At 36.3% G+C, this 14,306-nt stretch overlaps 1 protein-coding gene across 2 annotated transcripts in view; it reads right to left on the bottom strand.

Moving 5' to 3' along the window:
* irf10 (interferon regulatory factor 10) overlaps window positions 1-12,165 on the bottom strand; it is a 35,056-nt gene extending 22,891 nt beyond the window's left edge. Inside the window, exons 1-6 of one of the 2 annotated variants that reach the window (XM_056261410.1) lie at window positions 12,088-12,165; window positions 11,765-12,002; window positions 11,210-11,399; window positions 10,999-11,075; window positions 10,820-10,865; window positions 10,650-10,739 (exon numbers count right to left, since the gene is read on the bottom strand). In XM_056261410.1, the coding sequence (XP_056117385.1) occupies window positions 10,650-10,739; window positions 10,820-10,865; window positions 10,999-11,075; window positions 11,210-11,399; window positions 11,765-11,959 (598 nt within the window). In that variant the 5' untranslated portion in view covers window positions 11,960-12,002; window positions 12,088-12,165. Of the gene's footprint in view, window positions 1-10,649; window positions 10,740-10,819; window positions 10,866-10,998; window positions 11,076-11,209; window positions 11,400-11,764 lie in introns of both variants that reach the window. The other variant, XM_056261406.1, reaches the window with a different exon arrangement.
* Window positions 12,166-14,306: the final 2,141 nt, after the last annotated feature.

The following is a 14,306-nucleotide window of genomic DNA, read 5'->3' as shown; positions in this document are numbered from 1 at the left end:
CAAACATATCACCTCTGAAAACAAGCTCATTATTTATTCATGCAGCAATGCATGATGGGAGCCATGAATGAGTTTTGATTGGTGGTACCCAGAATGCACTGCAACATGCTTTATAATTGTCACCCTTGATGAGATTTCACAGGCTGATTCTTGATGTCTGTGTGTCTAAAAACTAACCAAAATCCACCAAAAAATGTATTTGTATATGAGATACGTTAAAAAAAATCTTTGGAACACATTGTAAAAGTTAAAAATATGATGCTGTACAAGGACAGTGCTATTATAATTAATAAAGTAAACCTAAATTGGACTCTATATGAGTTCAGTGATTCAGGTCAAATGATTGTGAGATAATGATTATGTTAAAACACAACCATCACCATCAGATCACCTTTTCTAGTTGTTCATCTGGCTGTTATAACTCACGTACAGCAGGCAAACAACATCTAAAGTTAATGATTTAAGGGTCAAGAGCCCAACTAAAACACACACTTATCTCCACAATGGTGACTTAAAAATTATGGTTTTCTCCTTCAGTGATTCTGCTTGTTAACATCAGGTGTCTTCAATAATGCTCAATCATCACTCAATTATTCACTTAATTATCTCATTAACTTTAACACCGCTTCAGTGTTCATTTAACTTTTTGTTAAGCAAAATAACATGATTGATATTAAATTAAAATTTAAAGTTTAAACCAAATTAAAAATATAGCTTGAGAAAAACTAATAAATTTAGCTGTAACAAATTACAGTAATTTTTTTAGGTTGGTCCAAAGTATAATTTTTTTGTGTTTGTTATTTGCTTTAAGGAAAACTGAACAAAACAGGTTTAAATCAGAAACTGTGATTTTCACTTTAGTCCAATATAATAATCCACTTTAAATGAACGACACAGTAGTTTCACTTTTTTCAGTGTAGGCAAGACAAGTAGTTTGTTTAGGCATGGTTTGTAGGGAATTACAAACCTGCGCACATATATTCAAACGCACATAACTATAGAATCAATTCGTAATGCGCAGGTGAACGCCATCAGCGTTTATCACAGGTTCGCGTTTAAAGTCTGTTTAGAGAGAACGCCGTCGTCTTAGCGGCCCCTAATTTAATAACAAATGATCATTTCGACGGAAGTGAATAAATCAAAACCAACTTTAGCTGGAAAATAACATTATTCAAGAACCGCTGTAAAACCAAACCAAGCTCTGTTACCTTAAATTATATTAAGTTTATCTCTGTAAAGCTGCTTTGAAATGATCTACATTGTTGAAAGCGCTATATAAAATAAAATAAAAATATATATATAAAAAGATGTGACGAACGTGTCATGGAGGACCGGGAAAACATTAAAGCTGCAGTCCGTAGCTTTTTTGGGTTAAAAATTATATTTTGAGCAAATATATAACCAGCCAGTGTTCAAAACGATCTGCTTGCCTTAGCTCGATTCAAAGCTTGTAATAATGTTTTTAATTCCAGTGGTGCTGGTGGATTTCCGAGGGAAATTCGAGCATGTCTTTTCGTCATTACGTCACATCTGTACACATAAAGAAGGAGTCTCGGCTAGTAGGCTATATTGCGTGTGACGATGTTGGATTTATAGCCTTTTCTCACAGTGACAGCACTTGATATAATTAAACTTATTTGATGGCGGATCCAGAAAGGTTCAAACGACAATCACCAGTGACAACTGTAGGTTCACCTGGTGTAAAATGCAAAAGACTTCGGAGAGGCTACAGAAAAAAAAGAGACTGCAACCGGCCCATGCGAAGATAAGGATAAATATCTGAAGGGCATTAAATTTAATCACGCAATGCTGACGTTGAAGATTAACAATTTGAGAACAACGTATAATTTGCACGGTTTTATGTGATATGATAAGCGATTGTTAGATTTAATCAATGCGATTTACTGCAATGCTTTTTTTCCCTTAGTTGGTCAGAACCAGAACAAAAGTGGATGTTTCTTGTTCAGATGACATTTTCCGGTGAAAATTCTTATGTTGGTCATACTTCCAAAAAGAATAATCTGTGATTCTGAATGCCAGTATCCACACCGGCGGCGACTGACAGCCTCACAGTCTCCTCAAACATTGTGTTCCTCCGCGCTGTGCCGTGCCGAGGCACAACTGACATAAAGTTGATAATTCCGCGAATAACTGCAATTGCAGATTTCGAACAGAGATATGGCGACAAAGAGCAAAAACTTGCTAGTCTTTCTGTCAGGACGCCGTGAAGCATCACAGTCGTCTACTATGACACACTATAGGAGACCATATTCTGGCGTCCTGACACACATTATTGTTTACGAATCACCATGACACCCTACGTCAGGGCTATTCAATTGGCTATTCCAAGTGCGGCCCGCCAACCATCTCCATCCGGCCCGAGGGCACCCTAACCTCCCTCCTCCTCTTTTCTGGTGGTGCGGCTAAATTTGGTTAGATATGCGCGTGGCCGCAGTGGCGCCTGCAGCTGGACGGCTACACACTGTGTGTGTACCATGAGCGCTCCGACTGACCTGAGAGAAACGTTTTCAGTCCGCATATTTCAGCAGTTATTATGTGTGTCCCGTATTTCTGTCGACTGAACCAGCGATATTAATCATTCGTTGGTTCGATTATTTCCTTTCCATGAATTGGCCAAACGTGCTTGCATAACGGTCTGAAACGATTCGGATTCTGAAGCGGTTTCTTGGTCAGTAACAACAAATAGAGAACAAATAGTGCCGTTTTCAGTTGTTTCACTAGTTTACTTTGAACTAGGCAGCACTCCCCAGTGGAACGGAACGCAAGCTTAAAGGAGTTGCGTTTACTCCCGGTCCCGAAATCTATTATTAAACAGCGTTGCGACATCCAGTGAGAAGCGTTTCAATCTGACACTCCTCTCTGTTACAAACCACAAATCACTCAATGATTTTAACTAGTTTTAAATCGGATGAAACAGCCTTGACATTCCCAACACCACTGATGAGGTAAATAGCAGAAACATGAACGAAGTTAGAAGACTATAAATCCCCTAATCACCACCCTTACAAACATTTACCATGAATGTAGTAAATTACTGGCTAGTAATTTACCATGGTTTGGGCAGAAATGTGGAATATTTATATTGAATACTATGTTATAGTCATTTATATTGCATTAGATTTATTAGGGGAGTAAAGGAATATACAATTCATTGTGTGTATAGTTTTTACCTGTTTAGGCATATTTTATACAGTGGTAGTGAGTGAGCCATGCATGGTTTTACCTATGGTTACGAAGTCTCACTGTCAGAATATTTTAATTTAAGCCTATAATAATTATTAATAAAATAATTCGGTAACACTTTAGAATACGGTTCCTTCGTTAATGAATAACTACACAGGAACAAATGAGTAACACAATATTAACAATCTAGTAACTACTATTAACTAAAAAGAAATTCTGATTAACGAATTAGTAAGTAATAGCACACAGATGGAAAGTGGTACAGTAGGTACTCAACCAGAATGCCTATTACCGCCGCGACTCGTGCCGCGGCAAATCCACCGCGGCAAAAATAAACTAGTCGCATTTCAAAGTCCTTCGCGAAATGACCGCCAGGTGGCGCAAAGGGGCATTTAGCAAAACAGCCGCAATTGCCGCATTTTGAAACGGGCTAATGTCAATTAACAGTAAGGATGAAATAGTTGAGACTGATTGAATATGTAAAAAATTAAATAAAAATAAACAAACGAAAGAGAATAGAACAAACCTTTAGAACAAAAAAATAATAATAATAAAAATATAAATAGTTTAACCTATAGGCTAACAGATTCAGTTAAATTAAACGAAAGCAAAACGTAAAGTAAAAGTAGGCTACATTTAAACAGAATATAACAAACTTTTAGAGCAGAACATTTTATGAATCAAAAGTTAAAATAGGCCTCTCTCGCAATTAGGTGCAATGACGCTAAACTATTGAGGAATGAGAGGATTGAAGAGCGCTTCTCTCGTGTGCGCGCACTGACTGCTGAACTACCGAACTTCTGGGAAATTCTCAGTGAGAAAAGTTGTGGTCGAGTGGTAGAACTTAGGTTTCAATAATTTAGATGACACGGGTTCAAATCCTGTCCAACACGGTAGCGTATTTATAAAATACAATTCCATGCATTTCCATTTTACACAAAGGAACAAATATTATCCAACAGATTGACTGAATTTATATCAATCTGTATAATAATTCCAATCGTAATTTCAAAAGCAGTTCTGTTAAAAAAACAGAAAGAAAAAAAAAAACTTCATGGGGTTCCATAGGCTACGTTTTTAAAAACATTGTGTAACAAGGATATGCTGGTGGGGGATTTCCCCCCAGTAATCAATGCTTTGCCTAATTCACCAATAGACCATATCAAATATATATATATATATATATATTTAAAATATGCAACACGCACGTTTAAACAACAAACAATAAAATCTGAACCGGCGCTTCTGCTCCTGTATTGAGAGATAACATTCAGCGCGTTTCAGTTACGACCCTGGTTCCAGTGGCCTTAATACATTCATGGCTTTTCAAAATGTCACAAAGCGTTTTGAGATGTTTTTGAATTAAATATTGAAGTTTATAATTAAGTGTTTTGGCACATCACGCCGAGTGGCGCTACGCATTATTCTAAAGTCGGGTTTTATTCTGGCATGTTGAAATAGAGTTCAACAAACACGGCGGCGCTTTCACTTGAATTTATTTTTTCTCATAACAGCTAAAATAACTTTCTAGGATAGAAGCTATCCTACTCCGTAATTTTTGGTCATACAGATAAGATATCATCTTTTAAAACAGTAAAAGGTCTAATATGCTAACGATAAAACGTTTTCTCGCTCATGTGAGCGAACACACTGGAGAAACAAACGTTTGGGCATTTCACAGTGAGTAAATTCATGGCCGAGTGGAAGAACTTACGATTCAATCATTTAGATGACACGGGTTCAAATCCCGCACAAACATGGACTTTTGTCAATTTTATATTAGCCTATTAATGCATTTTATATCCTATTATTAATGCAGAGAGATTTGTCTAGTTCTAAAAGTCTGTTATGCACCATATAGGCCTAGTTTTTGCTTATATTATAAAATAAAATTGCCATGCATTTCCATTTTACACTGGAACAAATAGTATCCATGACTTAACATCTAATACCAATCGTAATTTCAAAAGCAGTTCTGTAAAAAAAAAAAATATATATATAGCCTATATATATAGCCTATAGGCCTATATAGCCTGTTTTTTGGATTCCCTACATTGAGTTTTTAAAACATGGTTTTAAGCAAAGTGCGATTTGCCAGGGGAGACGGGGATTTCCTTCTGGTCTAAACATCCCTGCTTCTGCTGAATTATTTTACCCCCCACCCCCTTCCTCCGCACTAATCAGTGCTAATAGGCTTAGGCTACTTCACCAATAGACCATATAAAATATATAAAATAAAGATATGCAACAGGCAGGTTTAAACGACAAACAATAAAATCAAAACCAGCGTTTCAGTTACAGTAGCCTACGTCCGTGGTTCCAGTGGCCTTAATGTAGGCCCTATGCACGGCTTTTCAAAATGTCACAAAGCGTTTTGAGATTATTTTGAATGAAATATTGAAGTTTATAATTAAGTGTTTTGGCACATCACGTCGAGTGTCGCTATTGTTCTAAAGTCGGGTTTTATTCTGGCATGTTGAATTAGTGTTCGACAAACGCGGCGGCGCGTTCACTTGGATTTATTTTTCTCATAACAGCTAAAATAACTTAATAGGCTACTAGTAAACTTTTATTCATATTAGGCTAACAACATTTTAGCTGTCGTCTCTGTCTCCGGGAACTGCTCGTCACAAAACTGAACCGAAAGCCACTTGCCTCAGCTCATGTCTAAAGCCTTTAAATGTCTAAATATTTAATAAATGTTATCTGATTTATGTAAACCATCTGAAACTGAGAGGTACAGAGGATCTACTTAAACATGTTTAACTATGTGAGCGCTTAGAAATGAGGAAAGGACAAGGCAAGGGGAAAATCTCGCTCTAATTAAATAGGCTAAATCGCCCTGAATTAAAATGTAAAAACAAATCAAATAATTTATTTGTCGAATGTTGCGCTATTGTTTCATTTAAGTTCATAATTATTCTATAAATGTTATTTAGTTTAACAGCAGCACAACGAAGCACTGTGGTTCGAGATTTATTTGAATAAAAAAGAAAAACTTATTGAAATTGAATATTATTGAAATTAAATATTTAGTAATAAAGTTTCATGACAGAAATATCACTACATGTAGCTAACATTATTTAATTCCTTCATTATCAACACTTTAATAGCCAAATGCTAATGTCTAATAGCGGTTTCAAGTGTGAATTGCGACTTCTTGTTTTAAGTCAGTCTCAGACTCAGAGAGCCTGTGGGGGTTTGGAGGGACAGTGGCTTTATCGTGCGTGCACAATAGGTGTTAATGTTCCTCTTTCATATGGAGATGTCGGATAGCCAGCCCAATGAGTAGACAAAGGCTAAATTCTTTTAAGGAAAAATCTCTCGATGTGTCCAAATGTAGGCCCTATATCTTATTTAATTATAAATATAGTGTATTTTTTGTATTTAAAGTTTTTCACACAAAATTTAAATTAAAGTGTTCAATCCAGTTGTTTCAACTGTTTTTATAGAGTTTTAGAATGTTTGAAGCAGTGTGTATGATTGTCAACAATCTGGCATTATCTAAATATTAACTGTTGACGAAACGAAGCAGATAAAGAGCTCTTTAATTCAACCTCGTTTTATTGTAAGTGAATTCAACAAGGCATGCTGTGTCTTTGAAGCAACAAAGGCAAAATAATTTGTTACAGGTTTTTTTTTTTTTTGGAGGGAGACAAAATAAACTTTGCTAAAAAGAGATCCAGCGCAAGAAAGAGGCAAAGAAAAACGCATGTTCTTAATTTATGTCGTTTTGTACTGTTTTAATTGTTTAATTAAGCTGCAATTTCTTTGGCAATACAAATTTAAAATGTTGCAAGAATAAGATTCTGTGTTTCTTATTTTGCATCGCAAAGGAAATAAACTCTAAACTCAATGCAACCAGTTAAACAAATAAACTGTCCCACTTTATTTAAACCTTAAAAATGTGCGATGGGGTTTCAAACTTAATTAATTTTAGTGTTCTTTTACATTTTCATTTGTTTTTATATTGAAAGCAATACTATTTAGTTAGTCTGTTATTTTGTGTAGCCAAGTCAACAAAATCAGTCTTTTCTGATTTGTTCAATTTATGGATCTGTTTTGAAAAATTTCTTCCGTTGCTATGGCGGGTATCACTGTCTATCACCTCAATTTCGTGAATGATTCACAAAACAATAATTTAGCAGATTAAAGACAAGCTTCATTATTTTCATTCACTCAAAAAAATGATATGTTGGCTTTACTTAACTTTTTTATGTAAACAGGTTCCACCGGTTCCACATAACTATGTTTCGTTAAACAAACATAATATGTTCATGTAACTTCAACATCATGGAATTTGGTCATTTTAAGCGACCCAATTAAACTCTGAGCTAAAGAGTTAATTAAGTGAATAATTGAGTGATGATTGAGCATTATTGAAGACACCTGATGTTAACAAGCAGAATCTCTGAAGGAGAAAACCGGAATGTTTAAGTCACCATTATGGAGATAAGTGTGTGTTTTAGTTGGGCTCTTGACCATTAACTTATTAACTTTAGATTTTGTTTGGTTGCTGTAAATGAGTTATAACAGCCGGATGAACAATAAACAAAGGTCATCTGATGGTGTTGGTTGTGTTTTAACATAATCATTATTTCGCAATCATTTGACCTTAGTCACTGAACTTATATTAAACCGAATTTCTGAGTTAAGTTAACCTTTCGAATAATAGCAGCACTGTCATTGTAGAGCATACTATTTTTAGACTTTTCAATGAAATTCAAATGATCAAATCAATAAATAAAAAAGGAACTTCCTAAAAAATATTTTGAGTAGGCACACACAGACATCAAGAATCAGCCTGTGAATCTCAACAATGGTGACAATTATAAAGCATGTTGCAGTGCATTCTGGGTGCCACCAATCAAAACTCATTCATGGCTCCCATCATGCATTGCTGCATGAATAAATAATGAGCTTATGATCTGTTTGTCACCATTGCTGAGATTCATATGCTGATTCTTGATGTCTGTGTGTGCCTACTCAACATATTTTTTAAGAAGTTTATTTTTTATTTCCTGATTTGATCATTTGAATTTAATTGAAAAGGCTAAAAATAGTATGCTCTAAAATGACAGTAATGTAAACTTAACTCAGAAATTGGGTTCAATACAAGTTCAGTGATTGAGATCAAATGATTGTGAAATGATGATTATGTTAAATCACAACCATCACCATCAGATCTCCTTAGTTTATTGTTCATCTGGCTGTTATAACTCATGTACAGCAACCAAACAAAATCTGAAGTTAATAAGTTAATGGTCAAGAGCCCAACTAAAACAAATACTTATCTCCATAATGGTGACTTAAAAATTCCGGTTTTCTCCTTCAGAGATTCTGCTTGTTAACATCAGGTGTCTTCAATAATGCTCAATCATCACTCAATTATTCACTTAATTAACTCATTAGCTCAGAGTTTAATTGGGTCGCTTAAAATGACCAAATTCCATGATGTTGAAGTTACATGAACATATTATGTTTGTTTAACGAAACATAGTTATGTGGAACCGGTGGAGCCTGTTTACATAAAAAAGTTAAGTAAAGCCAACATATCATTTTTTTGAGTGTTTTCTGACGCGATCAGCTAATCTTCCCTCATCAGTTTTGTCGTGCAGCGGCTCTACTGGAATGTAGCAAATTTATGTTGTAATGTGCCATTGATAATTTAAACAAAACTCTTGACTTTACATAAGTAAACAGTTAATGAACTCGCTAACAAAACAGTTACCTATTTAAGCATCAAGAACGGTAAAACATAAACGAATTCGGCCAACAGCAAATTGGCTCCACTGAGATTCGATCTCAGATCGTTTGAAGCGTAGTGAGGCTCATGTTATTGCGTTAACCGCTGAGCTATCGTCGGAACGCTGTTAATTATTGTCTTATGCACTTCCAAACCCTCATTGATAGCCTAATATGTTTCGGTTGCAATGTTTTATGTTGAAATGTTTTCACTATTTATTCAATTTAATTTCAGTAGGTCTATTGTGATTATGAATTCGTTTAACTACAAGTTTCACTTGAAATCATCTGTTACCAGCGTTCAATCGCTCTCAATGAGCAGCGGCACTGCGGCAGATTACGCAATAGAGAGAATAAACTGACACTTTTCAAAGTCTGTAATTGTAGCGCCTCTTAGCGGTAAAAGGCAACAAATACACACCAGAATTTTACCGCCGCGGGAGCGGCGGCGGTAAAAGTATTATTCTGGTTGAGTACCCACTGTAGTTCACTATTAACTAATCAATAACTACTATTTTTTAATGCTTCCCAGAGAACTACTGTAAGAATCATGGTAACTAACAGTAATGACTCAAGTGTTACTACATACTTATAAAGGAATTACTAATTATTTTAAGCTTTTGAGGTTTTTGGTGAAGTTTTAAAAAGTAATTCCCATAGAAGTATGTAGTAACACTTCAGTCATTACTAGTTAGTTACCATGATTCTTACAGTAGTTACTAATGAAAAGCCAATCCTAAAGTGTAGAATCTTCTAATCCTTCACAAGATATTTGCACACACATATGAGCTAGGGCTAGGAGACATACATAAAAACTTTTTTTGTGAGGTAGGTTAAATAATATAATCACTGTATATGGTATTTGGATGGCCGATATCTCAATATGTTCCAGTCGTCACCGTAACTCTAGTGATTCAATGCCAGTCCAGAGGAATGCCTTAAAATTATTCAGTTGATAAATAGTTCTCTAGGAGAGAGCATAGGCTAATTTTTCCCCAAATCATAAGTCTGCTATGGTATTACATATTGATAAACCTTGTGTATTCGTTTACAGTAGCAGTTAAAATGTTAATGTAGTGCTAGTCATTTGTCCTGCATTAGTTATTGATTAGTTTTGCATGAATTATGACACTTTTTCAGTAGTTCTCTGGGAAGCATTAAAAAATAGTAGTTATTGATTAGTTAATAGTGAACTACCACTTTCATCTGTGCGCTATTACTTACTAATTCGTTAATCAGAATTTCTTGTTAGTTAATAGTAGTTACTAGATTGTTAATATTGTGTTACTCATTTGTTCCTGTGTAGTTATTCATTAACGAAGGAACCGTATTCTAAAGTGTTACCAATAATTCTTACCAAAAGCTATGATCTTGTATAATTAATATATTTGTTCATAGCTGTAATAAGTTATTTATTATGGTCTTATAAATCTGCATACTGTTGGGTACCACATTTCCAAGTAAATACAATACTTTTTTTGTTTACTTCAGTTTACTTATTGATACTGTTATGTTTCAATAAATAAGCTAAACCCAACTTTTCGATTTAATAATCCGGCCCTCGAATGAAGCTAATTGAATAGCCCTGCCCTACGTCACATTGAACGTGCCAAAAACAGGCTGATATCGTGTAGTCTGAACCTGGCATTAAAGAAACTAAAGAGACATTGAAATATGAGCTTGTTGAAAAATTCTCTCACCAGATATAGGGACGTGAGATGGATATACTGGAACAGATGGAAGATTGGAGTTAATGCCTGTACTGGGACACCCATATGACCTGCCATTCACTGCACACACACACGTACAATGTAAGTGAAAATGAAACCTTTTGTTGTTAGTAATTTCTTTCTGAAACTAAAACACTGACCACTCCATCCAGCACTTCTGTTCGAGTTACCAAGTGGACTGTCCTCCTGGATGTGAAAACAGACTGTTATTGTCATGTCACACACCTCTGGAATCTGCCCAGTAGGAGGCAGAAAAATGTAATCCCGGTTTGCAGTCAGTGCAGTGAGTGAGGGGATTTCTACAGGAGTTTCATTATACCTGCATGGGCAGATGTGTCTCTCTCAAGGCTTTGCTGCAGTCACTGTCATGTGATATCACTGGACTTCCAGCAGGTTCTGGAGGACAGAAGAAGTAGTTTACAGCTAGTTTTGAATATGCATATACTGTATATATATATAAATGAGGAAGTGAGATTTGGGTGTTGGGTGGCTGAGGTTTGAGGAACTCAAGTGCAGATCTTTTATAATACCTATCAGTCTTCCTGTGTCGTCCAGGATCCGGTAGACCTTGTACGGCTCCGAGATGTCCAGCTGACTGCGCTCGGGAACCTCCTGGAAGTCTGTGCTCTTGTTCAGGGCACAACGGAGGCGCGTTTTCCACGTAGAGGGGTCTGCTTTGTCCCTGCCCTCTTGAAATTTACCCTTGTACATGGCCCATGCCTAAGACATACAGAGTGTTAAATCATGTAAACAGCTGTATTGTTTATGTGTGCAAATTCTGTACTAAACAGGATTTAAATGTGAAAATCAATTTAATTAAAGTTGGATACAAATTAAAAGCTATGTGCTGATATAAATAAAAATAAATGACGTTATAAGTTTGTTCGTTTGGTCAGACATCCTAATTGTAGTAAATATGTTTAACGGTAATAAATGTGTGTGTGTGTGTGTGTGTGTGTGTGTGTGTGTGTGTGTGTGTGTGTGTGTGTGTGTGTGTGTGTGTGTGTGTGTGTGTGTGTGTGTGTGTGTGTGTGTGTGTGTGTGTGTGTGTGTGTGTGTGCGCGCGCGCGTGTGTCCGCGTTTACCTTGAAGAGCGCCGCGTCCTGGTTCTGTCTGTAGTCCTGTTTAGCGGCGTGTTTCCAGGGAATTCTGAACATGGTTTTCTCCTGATTTTCCCAGCTCAGTCCAGGGTATTTTCCGCTGTCTATCTGCGCTATGAGCCATTCTCTCAGTCGCATGTGCCTCGACCTGTCTTCCATCAATCTAAAACACAACACCATTAAATCACCTCTACAGCTTCAGTCACATCTCCAAACAGGAGTTCTGCAGTAACACACCAGAAAACTTCATACACGCTATAAAAAGTGTGCTAAGGTAATAAAGAAAATGAAAATTTTGATGAACTCACAGAGGAATAATTTCATGAATTCAGACATGTGAGTGCGCGATCAAAGTGAAAGTAAAAGTATGAAGTGAACCACTTTCGGTTTCCCAATGAATGTTGCCCTGTGAACAATGACATGTTCACGTAAGACGAGACGAACTGTCACGTGCATTACTGAAACTGCTTTAAGATTCATATACTGTAGATAGAAAGCACACCCACAACATCGACTCGTGACCCCATGTAGAACTCATTATTATCATGTTTATGCTGCTTCGCTCTACTAGCGCGGTAAAGTTAGTTTTAGGTTGGATATTTATTTGAATACAGTCGTCTATGGAGGACGAGAAATAAGTAAAAAAGAAAAAAGAAAATAATAAATACGTAAATACAGAATTAAATAAATAAATGTAGAAATATATGAAGAAATAAATGAAGAATTAAATATAGAAATACATAAATAAATGAATAAATAAATAATTAAATGCTAAAATAAATAAGTAAATAAATGCAGAAATACATAAATAAATGAATACATAAATATATCAATAAATAAATATAGAAATACATAAATAGTTAAATTAATAAATAATTAAATGCTGAAATAAATAAGAAAATAAATGCAAAAATACATAAATAAATGAATAAATACATACATGATTAAATTCTGAAATAATGAATAAATAAATTTGTGTTATACTACATTTTTTTCTACATTTGTTTATGTATTTCTACATTTATTTATGTATTTCTACATTTGTTTATTTCTACATTTATTTATGCATTTCTACATTTATTTATTTATGTGTACGTATGTTAATAATGTAGGCAGTCCTAACCTCTCTCAATGCAGGATTGGTTAAACAGGATCGTTATTGTTACGGCTGTACAACTGTGGATAATAGTTTTGTTAAATATGGTGGGTTTTTTAAGTACCATTGCTAATGATTTGCGTTTTGAAATGATGTAGATCATGCACCATGCGACTAACTTCTGTTTCAGTTGGGACCGTGTAGTCGATGATTTAGTTCAGCTCAGTGCTGATATGGATGTAGACCTTGATCCAGCTTCACATGCCCTCAGAAAAGGAGACAAACATGGGACGTCCACCATAGCTTTTACCCACATAGCAACATTGTGACGTCCCAGATCTGGGCCACAAGCAGGCCATAGCAATGTCACATGTCAGCCAAGAGCAAAGAAATAAACCAGAACTGGACCTTATCTGAGCCACAAAATCTGTGAATATTAAATATGGAGTCATCTCAGCCTTAATAAGCCTGTTAACAAGCAGAATCACTGAAGGAAAGAAGAGAACATAAAAAGAGACGAGCAGAAACACAAGAACTACAACTGACTTCAGCCACAGCCTTAGATGAAATCAACTGAGGATAAAAGAAGACATTAAATCTCTCAAGATCTCAGCAGAGGAGGATTAAACAACTCCACAAACAGCATTACCAGCTTCACTTATTACTAACTTATCACTTATTACTAAGACTGACTTTATTTCTGTCAGACGTCTACAGAAGTTCTTATTGAGAATTAACAGGGGTTTAACTCTTTTTCATTTGAAGTCACCATAACAGCGATTAGTGTTCTCTTACGAGAGGTTCTCTCGTATTGTGTAAGCTAGCTTACGCTACGGGAAAGATTAATCTTTTCTGAGAAATTGAAGCCAAAAAATTATCCTATAATTTTGTATCCATTGTCAACGCAGTTCAGCTGCAGCAGACCATGAGCGGGCTAGCTAGCAGCTCATTGGTTCGCTCACAGAGAACTGCTTAAGCCTATGAGGAGACGCGAATGAACTCTCGGCCAATGAGAGTCTGACATGCTCTCATTACGTCAGAGCCCGCCGAAACGGGCGTGGTCAGAGAGAATAACACTGGCGTCCTAGGCTGTAAACTCTGATTTTCATCTCTTCAGCGAGGCTACACGCATCTGCTGATCCTGAGAGAAGCCGCCGTCGTCGAAAAGGCAACTCTAGCGAGCATCTGGGAGACTGAGGAAGCCGGCCGTCTTCGCCACCTTCAGCCGTCTTGCGAGCTAGCACCATCCGACGGATTTGTATCCTTTTTACAAAAAAGCTTCCTATACTTATTTGTATCTAAAAGAGCCGAGCGTCTTTTTAAAGATGTCTCGTTTTTCCTCCTGCGGTTTTTGCCGCGCTCCCCCCGAGACTGGAGACCGCCACGTCATCTGCGCTCTCTGCCTCGGATTGGAGCACGCCGAGCTCGCCC

This window comes from Rhinichthys klamathensis, unplaced genomic scaffold, assembly GCF_029890125.1.
Source record: "Rhinichthys klamathensis goyatoka isolate OS25496 unplaced genomic scaffold, OSU_Roscu_1.1 h1tg000010l_1, whole genome shotgun sequence".
Lineage (NCBI taxonomy): Eukaryota > Metazoa > Chordata > Actinopteri > Cypriniformes > Leuciscidae > Rhinichthys > Rhinichthys klamathensis.
Note: the sequence above shows the minus strand (reverse complement) of the source record. Positions and strands in the feature narration are given on the sequence as shown.